At 38.6% G+C, this 12,717-nt stretch overlaps 1 protein-coding gene across 2 annotated transcripts in view; it reads left to right on the top strand.

Moving 5' to 3' along the window:
• SLC44A1 (solute carrier family 44 member 1) overlaps positions 1-12,717 on the top strand; it is a 95,661-nt gene that overhangs the window by 19,370 nt on the left and 63,574 nt on the right. For both annotated transcript variants that reach the window (XM_044443951.1, XM_044443952.1), the window contains exons 2-3: positions 6,423-6,512; positions 7,387-7,529. In XM_044443951.1, coding sequence (XP_044299886.1) covers positions 6,423-6,512; positions 7,387-7,529 — 233 coding nt within the window. The remainder of the gene's footprint in view (positions 1-6,422; positions 6,513-7,386; positions 7,530-12,717) is intronic.

A 12,717-nucleotide genomic window follows, 5' to 3' on the forward strand; every position in this document is an offset into this window, starting at 1 on the left:
GTGTATATATAGAGTATATATTTACATTAAGGTTTTTTTTTTAAATAGGAAGGTTTAAAATGGAGTGAAAAGCAACCTCTGCACCATTGGAATGGTGCGAAAGGGTCAGGATTATTCAATGCTTGACCTGTCTAAATAATAACCACACTTTAATGGGAAATGTTTGCACTGTGGCAACTGCCAGGGAAAACTGTAATGCTTATGCCTGTCTTTATGCTAAGAAGAAAGGCTGAAATCATTGTGGGCTGCTGGCCAGGCTTGTCAGCTGCAGCTTTTATGGTACTTCAGTAACGATGGGGCAAAATGAGCTACTGCCAGATTGCAGAGTTAGTAATAATAACACTTGGATTAAAACAATTTGTTTCTCACAAATGATATATTAAAGATGCTCAGGCAACCATAATACTAAGTTAGAAAGTATCTGCATGTTTATTGTATATCTGATTTCATTTCACCTATTTGATTTTTTGGGAACTAAGGGGAATAGTTGGTTTAGTAGCTTAGAGTAGCAGTGTTATTTACCGGTTTAATCACACAGATTCAATGTGTGAGAGAACAAGACTTAATATGATGCAATATTGGAAAAATTTTGTAAAGATCATGGGTTTATATTTAATTCATCCATGTGACTTTTATGCACCTGTAAAACCATACCTTTCATTTTATGCTTTTGAAAATAAGCTGTAGACTATGCACCAAGCAAAATGAAGCAGATCACTTAAGGTGACTGTGAGTGATCTCTTAGACTACCAAATCTCTTTTCATCTTTTGCACTGGCTTTTAAAACCCTTATTACACAATTGCATTTGCAGTTGGAATGCACAAGAGAATGAAAACCTGTACTGCTTTTATTGGCATCCCTGTCTTCCTTGAGAATGTCCAAAGTCTGCTTTGTGTCCTTTCTGTTATTGCTTCCTTCCATAACAGTGTTGCAAGACTTAACAAAATGAAGTGGTTTCAAAACATTGAGAATAATATCAGAATGTGCTGTGACATTTCAGCACAAAGAGTAGTGCAGAAGACCTGTTAGGAAATGCTAAAACCATAAGGCTTATACAATGTCCGGTTTATAAAAGCAAGGTATTAGTGAGGACAAGTGGGACCTGCAATGAAATATTACCACGTGAAGTGCTGCTATCCAATGTTCTAGTCAGAACAGAGTTGGTCAGTCAATTATGCCTTCCTCAAGGATGACTTCAGGCCCCACCTACCCAGTAGTCAGCATTCTGTGGCCACCAGGCAAATTCAGTTCTAAACTGGGCCATTTTGTTTCTTCCCCTTACCTTAGAGGTTTTTCTTTTAAAAATTTTATACTCCTCCAAAAGTTCCTCTGCGTGCGTTGATACTTTCCTCCTTGGTATGGGTACTATTATTTTGGCTGAATAAGTAACAGCACTCATGCCTGAACATCAGAAATAGAGAGAGTGATGTGAGATGAGGTGGTTGCTCAGGGCTGGATGCTGTGGTGCTCAGACCAGGAGCCCTGTGGGTCAGATCTGTGGTTCCTACTGTCTGTACCACAGGGTCATGGTAAGTGAACTCCAGCCAGTTAAGGTAGGCAATGTTCAGCGTTAGCCATAATCATTCTGTCTTTGAAATCAGATGATCAAGGATAGCGAAGGCCGCTTCACATTTGCGAGATCCAGGACAGCTTGCACTCTTTCAGTTTTGGCAACTTGTATGTTACAGAGCCAGTGTGATGTAGTGGTTAAGAGCATGGAACTGGGACTCAGGCAATCTGGGTTCTAGCCCCCACTTGGCCATACAGCCAATTGGGTGACTTTGGGTCAGTCGCAGACTCAGCCCGTCCTACCCCACAGGTTTGTTCTTGTGGGGATAAGGTTGAGAGCAGCAGGAGGAGAATGATGTAAGCTACTTTGAGTCTGTTATGAGAAAAAAGTGGGATATAAATCTAATAAATAAATCAATAAATGTAAGGAAGCCACCAAGCTGCTCTTTCTTGCTACCAGACTCTTGCTCTATCTCCCTCTTGCCACTTACTCCATTCTCTGACCCGCATAGTGATGTTGGCCTTGGCTTTTCTCCTCTGTTACAAATTCTATATCTGCCTTCCTGATTGCGCTACATTGCAGCATGTACATATCACACTGTAACGTATTCTATGAAGTTGCTTAGCTCAAGATTTATATCATATCACCATAGTTGTTGTTGTTATTAAGGATGTATTTCACCAGTTCCTTCCTCAAGGAGTTATAAGCTGAAAATAGACAGAAAGGGAAACAACGGGGAAGAAGAGAAAATTGGAAGCAGGCGTAAACAGGGGAAGAATATGTGATTATTTCTATTACATGTATTTTGGCTTAGTTACAGAAGAGTATTAGGAAGCTGGGTTGCCTTGCCATATGAAGTGGCAGCATTAGTAACTGAGAGGGGAAATGGTAAACAAAATAAAAATAAAACCATTTTGTATAGGGACAGGAGAAACAATAAAGATATGCACTGCCATTTTATTTTACAAATTCATGGTTTTGGAAAACTGCAAGCTGCCTAAGTAATAACTTACTGCCCAAGGTTAGTAAAGCAATACAAGTTACAGTTAACTTGGCATAAATCTACTGCAGTAGGCTGTTAGTGGAGTTCACAATGAGGCCAATTTGGTTGGGTATATTGTGTGATGTGCATGTGTTTAGAGTGTATCTCATTCTGGTTGAAGTAGGATTTGCATCTTTGCTGGCTCTCACAAACCTGGAGCTAGCTGGGCAAGGCTGAAAGAGAAATTAATTCTCCTACGTCAACTAGCACTGTCAACCACCTCCATGACTGAAGAAGTAACTTGCTTTCTTCTTTCCTTGCCCCCATTCTGTCAGCACCTGCTGATTGGAGGGTCTTGTACAAGCAAGCTTTGCTAGTATAGAAAAATACTTGAGAAAATATATTGGGTAAGAAATGTCAGATTTTAATAATAAAAAACCCTTCTTGACATTTTACAACTGCAATCTGCATGCATAATTTTCATTTAGCTCATATCTAGCATGTGGTCCTCTAATTATCTTACTTAAGGATTTTAGTATGCGCGCCTATGAATAATGGAAAACAGGTGGCCATAAAAATGAAAAACTCTTAAGGTGCTTGTAGCTGGGAGCTCTACAGACATATTTACTCTGGGTAGGAACGTAAAGTTCTTGGGATCGATTGAACAAGGTCTTGACTTTACATTCCAGTTCAGCCATCAATTTGCCAGGTGACTTTTAGCTTACTGATGTGATGATGCAAACATTGAGCATGTCCACCATTTGGGATCCCCCAATAGTGTCTCCTGCATGTTCCCCCAAACATGTTATTGAAAAAGCAGTTCAGAAGTTTGGTGTCTGAGTTGCTTAAGAGGACGTATTGCTAACAGGCTACATTTGAAAACGTACAGCAGTTTACAATGCAAACAAGACAGATGGTGCATGGTTTTTGGCTTTGGAGTAGTCACTATCAACTCAGTTTCTTCATCTCTAAAATACTAATAATGTTTTGCCTTCCATTGCTCGTCTGTCCAGAGTCATATGAATACAGTGGGGTAAAAACTTGAACTCTTAACAGTGAAATTCTAGCTACCAGAAATGGAATTAACATAAAGCCAATAATAGTGAAACACTACAATGAAGCAGTTGACTTTTTTTCAGAGGTTGAACTTCTAAAGCTGGAGATTTTACTCAGTTCTCTGCATTTTTCCTGCTATAAAAAAACTCCTTTTATCCAGGTCGGAAAGTGTGGTAGGTGACACACTACTTCCTCTGACATTGCTTCTAGGGCATAAACAAGTTCAAATGGTGATCAGTGCACTCCAGATATTCATTCAATGAGTGTTTGTCACATATGAGTTTCTGTACTTTCCTTCTCCCTTAAGAATTTTCATTCTTAAATAAGATACTTCTTAGACTTTGCCTTTTGACCACAAGTTAACAAAATTCAATTTTTATATTGTCCATCTTTCTTTGATATCATTACATTGTTGAGGAAATTTACTTTAACTCTAAATAGTTCTGAATCTATAATAGATGAGTTGATGATCTGCAACAACAGCAGCCATTGTTTTCTCTTAAATCTCAGCCCTTTAAGCTTTGACCTTCTGTTATTATTCACTGAAATGGCAAAAAATTAATTAAGAATGTAATCCAATGAGGCTTCTTATAACCCTCCAAACTTGTAGGATTATGGACATCCTATGCAGGACAGGAGGAGCACAAGATCAAAGATGACCTCTGTGCTCCTTGTGCCTTGCAACTTGGCTAGATGGCCTATCGGACAGGGAGGGAAAGAAACTGAGGTGCTGTCAGGAGATGTCATATCTTGGTGGCACTGGTATCCCCCCCCCCCCGCCCAAACACTCTCTTATGACTTCGGAGATGCTGCCAATATAGCAGGGAGGAGGATGGTCTGAGTGTGGAGACCCAGCTCTAAATTTGGAGCTATTTTCCAAACTCAGGGCTAGATTCTCTGGCCCTGTAGACACTTTCTAAAATTAAGGCCTTAATCCTATGCATGTTTAGGCTACCCCCCCCCCCCTACAGATCCCATCCATGCTTGTTGGAGAATGCTGAGGGTTGTAAGGACATTTTCTATCTAAATATGCATAGATTGCATATTCTTTCTAAATATTCTATCTAAATATTCTATCTGTCTAAATTTAGATATTCTATCTAAATATGCATAAATATGCATAGATTGAATTAATTAAAACTTTTTAAATTAAAATTAAACATTAGTGAATTAAATAAGAACATCCAGTTCTCATCTTCATATATTGTGTCTTTTTTCCTGCACTGTAACTTAACTGCTTGTAGTTTAGATTGAAGTATATCTTACTATTTTTCCTTCTTATACAGATTTCTTTGTGCGGAAAGTATGGAGGAATACTGAAATAACTAATGTCTTGACTGACCAGGCAACTTTCCTATTTTCTGCTCCAGCCAGGGATACAAAGATGACACTGTACTTTGACACTGCTTTCTTTTCTGTTGCTCATTTTGTATGATTGTCTTGAAGTGCATTGACTAGATGAATAACTTTCCATGAAACTGTTATTTTGAAAAGCCCAGTGATTAAATACTGAAAGTTCTACCCAGAAAGTGAGATTATCTGATCTGTTTAGCTCAGATAAAAGCTATGTAATGAAATATCCCAATGGTACATGTTTCACGGAAGTATGTTAGGTGATGGTATGATCTTAACAATTACTTAATGCAGGTAAGAGTGTGATCCCTAAAAATGGGTGCATATCTTTGAAATTAATACATTTGACAGGACCTAATCCTATAGCCTCCTGGCATTGTTGTGGTGGGCATAAGATTATTTGGAGCCCCAGCTCTGAGGTACTGCAATCGCAGAGCTGGGATTTCAAATGCTGCCCATGTCTCTGAGCCTGGGCCCCTCACTGAGCCTCTCACCCTGGTTCCCTTACAGCTGGTGCAAAAGGAATTGCTCTGGCTGCCCTTCTGATGTTTGAAACTGGCTTCAGGGAAGAGGAAAAGGGGCATGCTGTTGGGTGAGGCAGGAGGTGGCAGCGGCCAGTGGCTTACATTATATCCAAGTGGCACCCCAGCCTCCTCCTCTCCCTCTCTGTGGTGTTACATCTAGATAGCCAGAAACAGCCATCTTGATTAATTGCAGGGTGTGTGGTTCAGGGCAGTAGTAATCAGCACTCCTCATGCTGCATATCAGATATACATAGATCTCTGAGTTTCCGATTTTATGAGCATTGAGTGTGGAGGGCATTGAATTACATCTTTAATATTTTATAACAGAACATTTATTTATTGATTCTATATCCCACCTTTTTTTCTTTTAAAGAACTAACTAAAAGTTTTACCACTCACACATTCTTTTTAATTTGTCCCCAGCCTCTACATTCTCTGATGATACAAGGCATTAACTCCAAGCACTATTAAACACATATTTTCTACCATATGCAAAACCCTTTGTAAATCAAACACATAGGTTACATATTGCTTTGAATGTAGTATTCTTTTAAGGAAGGCAGTTCATTCTTTGGTTGGTAGTCAAATAATGAATGATCAAGTGATAAACAAAAAATAAAAGATGTAAAAGTACCCAAGTGCTTTATGATTATTTCTTTATTTCCATTGGGTATATTTCCATACATGTATGTCTGAAATGCTTTCTGATTGTTGAGTTCTTTGCCCTGGTAATTTTACTGCTGCTCTTGACAATGCTTAAAAGTATAGAAAATAATTTTCCAAGTGCTTCTGAATACTGAACCCTAGCAGGGTTGGAGTCCATCCAACCGAAAATCTTCCACTAGTATAATCAGTTATATTCCCATTACCCCAGAATATTACTTAAGTTTCACATTTTGAGTGGAGGACAAGCTTACTGCAACTAGCATTCCATAATCATTATTTTTTCTTTGTTCTTCTCTTTCTGTTCCTGCCCCTATTTGTCTCCCTTACTAGAGCTCCAAGCGAGAATGGAAGCCACTGGAGGATCGCAGCTGCACAGATATTCCATGGCTGCTGCTGTTCATTCTCTTTTGCATTGGCATGGTAAGTAACAAAAGATCAGCTCTAAAATGGTCTTGCCATAGGCTTATTTCAGGGATTGAATGACATTTTGACTCCTAATAGGGAGTCAAATTCTTTTAAGGTATGAGGTGCACATGATGTTAATCAGCTGAGCTAAACAACTAATGTGACTGATTTCAGCACATCTGTGAGATCAGTGTATCTTCTGTGGGTGTCAGGAATTGTGCTAAGATTCATCTTCTGTCAACATATTTCTGCCAACACATTTCTTCTTGTAGAATGCTGACCCACTTATCCAAGCACAAATTTAAAACATGCTTGCACTAAGTTTTTTTCTTTCAACAGTTCATTTGACTACAGTTTGTTTATTTTTAAAATTCTTAACTGCTTTTCTTTAAGATTTCAATGTGATGTACATAATAAAATATAAATGTAAGCCTGTATACTAAAATTAAGTACAATAGCCAGCACTGTTGCAATACACTTACTCTCATTTTCACTGCCACTACCTGAGCTTCTAAATGCACTTGGGATAACAAACGTTCATTCAGATCACTAACATGTTATCACAGGAGCTTTAGGAGAACTCAGACCAATGTATTCTTGTTTATTAGACCCTTTTGTCTTCTTTTTATCTTAAGGAAATGGTTTTAATTCCACCACTTGGATGCAATTACGCTATGTATGATTCTGTTTCTTGTTTCTTGTCTGTCTTATATGTTTTGGGACAATCTGTGTTTTTCCTTTTTTTAAAAAAAATCTACACTTCAATAAAAAAGATGAAATTGGAACAGTGTTGTGTTTGTATTATATATCTCTATCACGAGAACATTTTAAAAATAACTTTTAATAGTTTGTTACTGAAAGCTTTTATTCTCATCTTATTTCTTCTCAGGGTCTTATTTGTGGCTTTTCAATAGCTACTGGAGCAGCTGCAAGATTGGTTTCAGGATATGACAGTTATGGAAATATCTGTGGACAGAAGAATATAAAAGTAGAGGGAATAGACAACAGTGGCTTAGACCTCTCAGAAAAGAAGTGAGTATGTAATATATGTATTGTGGCTGTTTTAGTAACTCTGGGAATATAGTATGCTTTCATTTTGGCTGTGCATTACAAGTTTAAGGAGAGTAATGATGGATTTTCGTCGTAGGTTTGAATGTTATGGTGTTATGTCAAGTGATCAATCACTCCTGTGCAGTTCTTATGTCTAGATATTTGTGCAAACTTAAATGTGTTGCTAACATGTACTCTGAAATTTAGAGTTGCTTTGTTGTTTTTGTGGACTTGGACTGAAGTTGATGGTTTTTCAGATGTCTTGAGTGCTACCTACCTCCTCAGGGTTACTTTTATTACTTACAAGTTGATGCCACTTGCAGAGAATGCTATATTAGGGCATATCCAAATACATGTTAGGGCAATACTACACTTGGATTATTATTATACAGAATTAATTGTCCAGCTTTTGTAAATAATTATGAGAATTGTTGTCTTTGAAAGTGCTGAGAATGCTGTTTCCCTTAGAACTACAGTTCACTGGAGCTAGGGAATGACCATTAAACCGGTATGGTACTGTAGATAAGCCCTTGGATGCTCTGGCATTAATATGCTTTTAGGATTATAATTCCTGGCCAATGTGATGCATGCTCAGAGTTATGCATTTCTGAAATATTCAAAGGAGTCTTGAATATCCAAAATGTAAGTATGCAAATATGAGGGACAACCAATGGAAAATTACACCTTAAGATATTAGGGTGGAAAATAGTGTTGTTCGCATGGAGACAGTGGGTTGAATCTGGTTGTGTTTTTTGTGATGGAAACAGTTCACTTGGCAGAATGGGGGCGGGGATTTATCACTCTCCCACAGTTCCTGTGAACTCTCAAAATCTGCTCTGGACGATTGGGCAGATTTTTTGGGCAATGGAGAGGGCTGCAGTGAGGAGCAGAGAGGAAGACAGTTGTCTAGCAAGGGAGGAAGACAGTTGTTGTGCTACCAAGCATCCACTAGAGCCAGGGTGGGAAATGTGGTGCCTTTCAGGCACCAATGCACCTCTAGATGCCTCTCTTGGTGCCACTCAAGATGTTTTACTACTTCCACTTTTTTATTAAACACATTTTATTAGCCCTTGGGATTGCAGTGAAAATGATTTGATGAAACCTAGGTTCAAAGGAATTGTTTAGAGTTTGGTTTGAGCTCAGAGCTCATCTGTACCTTGTAGTTAGTCTTTTGGACAGGTTACTTGTCCTTTGTATTGCCTCAATGGCAGCCATTTTGTGGTGGTGCCCAGAATAGTTCATCAAGTTGCCAAATGTGCCCATGGCTCAAGATAGTTGAAGACCCCTGCAGTAAAGCCACATTTAATTTAAACCAATTTTGTTTGAAGTCAAAGGGGACCAAAATGCTGATTTTCACCCTTTTAATCCTGCAGCACTACTTGACCGCAGCATAAGAACACATTCAAATGAAAAGAGCAAGAGGGTATCATTATAACAATGCGGAATGGAGGCAAAGGCCAAAAGGTACAAATTTCCCAAAAGATGGGATTAAATGGGATTTTACCTGTTTTCACTATCTATTAGATTTGTGGCTTTTGGCTTTTCCTTCTTTCTCCAAAATTCAATGAACAAGCCACAAAACTTTGAAAATCAAAATATTCAGCAAACAAGAAAGAGAAACCTGACCATAGCAATCTGGCTATGTTTATGACTTTGGTACTTTGAGAGAATTAATGAAGGAAACAGTGAGACTTTAAAAGGAAGAAATAAGGTTTGCTTTTTGATTTGATGAAATTTCTGCTTGTGCTTTATTTTGTGACACTTTAAATTATGGTGATAGAATTCTTTTGTGACTTGAGTTCAGTTATGTTTATGGCTTTCCCTGAATGTAATTCACAAGCTGGAATAAGATGTATTAAGTCAAATATGTTGAAAATTTTAAAAATTTCATTGATGAAATATGTACACAGACATAGAACGGGATACAGATTACTTCAGATGGTATATCAAAGCTTGTTTAATTTTTATTCAGAATCCAATCTCAAAAGAATGAATGCTACTACTTACTTTCTGAATTACTTATAGCATGATAATCACAAAATCTCACATATAAGCTTTTCAAGGTATATATCATTTTGATCCACAGGTAATCAAACTGGTTGTAATCAACAGTTCCTGGTAGCCCAGTAACTTCAGATTTGTAGAAACCTCTATTCTGAAGTCAGCTGCAGATTATGTCACTGTAAGATCATGTCAGCAGAAAGCTTTTATTGAAACATACCAAAGAGGACTCATAATAAATGCAGATCTCTGTATAAACAAACGTAACAAAAGGCTCTTCTCACTGCTCATAAAATGGTAATGTTAATGGTTATCTTAATTACTTAAATTGCAAAGAACATCGATAAGAAGCGCATATCTTCCCTGCAAACATAACTTGACTAAATGAAATCCAGTAATGGGCATTCAGCTTATGGACTTAATTTGTTAAGAACTGCAGAGCAATGTCAATATTTTAATATGCAAGAAATGTTTAAGAAAAAAAATACAAATTTGAAACTTGCTAAGTGAAAAAGTATGTGGGTTCTTGGAAGGATTTCCTGGGCCAGGATCTGGGGATGTACATGCACAGTAGGATCCAGATGTAGGTGTATGTAGCTGAGCTGTATCTGGGGCCGTACATACAGGGATTGATCCAGCTGTAGGTGTATGTGGCTGGGCTGGATGATGCTGACTCCTTCCCATGGCAGCCCCTTCAGCTCCTTGAAAAGGCTCTTTGTGGCTTAGACTCAGTTGCTGAATAGGGTGAGCTGTGGCACAGTGGGAAGCAGGCAGAAGCACCTTCTTCAAGTGAGACCATGGCTTTGTGGTAGGGATCACTAGTGGAATGCAGGGTTTACCCTTCAGTGGCACAACACATGGTTTCCATCCAAGAGATCCCAGGTTCAATCTGCAACCTTTCCAGATGGGGCTTGAAAACTTCCTCGGAAACCTTTGTCCAGTTGCCACCAGCCTACCTGGACAATACTGGACTAGCTGGACCAATGGTATGGCTCAGTATAAGGCAGATTCCTGTATTCCGAACCCAGTGAAGTCATGTGTACACTTGAAGATTTCACAGCTTATTTCAGAATATGTTTACACAAAGCTCTCCTGAATTTAAAATGTTGTTTGGAGATTTTAAAAGAGGAATTAGAAAGGGCTCACTAGTGGCATTTCCTCTATAAAAAGCATTTATGCCAAATTGCTAATATGCTTTTTCAGTACAAAGAAAGTGAAAGGGTAGTTTGGGAGTTCTGCAGGGACAATTTCAAAGACAGAAGCTGAGAATTTTGAGTGGGTATGCAAATTATATTCATATTTTCCTTGATTCCCAATTGGATAGCAAGTTGTAAATGCTAAGTACTGATAACAAAGGTATAATTTGACATGTTGGAACTTAACCTTTTGGTGTTATATGAACACAGAGAGAGCAGAGGCAATATGGAATGGTAGGTATAATACTGGGACAGAGGGACCTGGATTCAAATCCATCCTCAGTCAGGAAACTTACCTTGTGACCAATCACTATTAGCCTAACCTACTTCTCAAAGATGTTGTAATCAGTAAATGGGATAGCATCGTGGATCTTGTCCTGTGCTTATTGGAAGAATGATGACATTACAATCCAATTTATTACTTATTCCTTATGCTGATACCCAGCCTTTTTTACCTTTCTCCTCCTCTGTATTTTATCCTCAGAAAAACCTCGTGAAGTAGTTTAGGTTGAGAGTCAGTGCCTGGCACAAAATCAGTGAGCTTCGTGGCTGAGTGGGGAGTAGAACCCAGGTCTCTCAAGTCTCAGTCCTAAACTCTAAACAGTAATGCCACATTGGCTGTTGGATATTCATGTATGCTATCTTCCTTTGTATGTTGCCGTGCTTCCTTGAAACATAGAATGGCATGATATTTATACAGCCCTATGTGTTAGTCTAAGTTGAAAGAAGGATGGATTTATACAATGACAAACCAGAGTGTGGGTTAATGCTGAACTATAGTTTGTTGTTGAACAGGGAGTTGTGCTGTGTGAACACTGGTGTGCTAACAAAATATAATTTGTTAAGTATGAACATCTCAGAGTTCAAAACCAAACAACAAACCATGGGTTCTTTTCATGTATTGTTAACAAGGCATGTTTTCTTTGCACAACAAGATCAGGTTAATAGCAATCCACAATTCAGTGGTGGCTCCCACTCAGTCCAAGTGAGCTTTATTGATGAACTGGGTTTTGAGCTTCCTCTGTGTAAAAGCCCAATACTCCAGCTACTGCACTGGTATTAATACTAGAACTTCTGTTATACTGTCATAATAAAGTCCGGTCCATATTAAGAATTCAGAATAAGTAATGTAGTTAAACACAAAACCGTAACATATGTATTTGATGCATTGCAATACCACTTTTCAAATTAACTTTATAAAGCAGCTTATACAAAATCATTAATACAGAGAGCATAGACTTTTGCATGGTATGCAGTGAAACAAATAAATAATAGGTAAATTATGATGGTTAGTCCCTCTTACTAAAGGCTTCTCCAAATAGATAGGATTACTTCTCCAAATAGATGGGGCTAACTACCCAAGATAGTCCCCAACCTCATTGTGGTACAGATGGTTGCTGCCTCAGGAATACATTTTCCAAGCCCCACAACTGCCACCATCACCTCCCAGGAACCCACTGCATCAGTCTTGGCCTGCCCACCCTTGATGTTGCCCACTGCACATGATGCCACACGCTGCTCCCAGTTGTTGCCAGAATGCGGTCTGGGACCTGGGTTTCAGCTTTCACAGTCATTCAGAACCTTCATCAGCAGGAATCACCATTTTTAGAGAGAGAGGACTACCCATCTGATTCAGCCTCTTGCTCCTCGGTGACACCATCTATCTCCTCACTAGGTGCAGCTATTGATACACAAGACCCAACTTCTCCATCCGAGTTCCTTGCCCATTTCTCCAATTGGATCCTTTGCACAGTTCAGTCCATGGGAATAGAGACAGAACATCCTCTGCAACTTACTAAGAACCCGGTATTTAATACCATATACTTAGAAATGTCAGCACCAGTCTCTGTTCTTTGTCTCCCTACCATTCTGCATATGGTTAACAATTTTGGAAATCATCTCCCTTCTTGGCTCCAAATTCCTAGAGAATATGTATTGTGTACTTTCCTTTACACTTATCCATGTCCCAATTC

Source organism: Varanus komodoensis, unplaced genomic scaffold (assembly GCF_004798865.1).
Source record: "Varanus komodoensis strain SLA01 unplaced genomic scaffold, ASM479886v1 scaffold43, whole genome shotgun sequence".
NCBI classification, from domain to species: domain Eukaryota; kingdom Metazoa; phylum Chordata; class Lepidosauria; order Squamata; family Varanidae; genus Varanus; species Varanus komodoensis.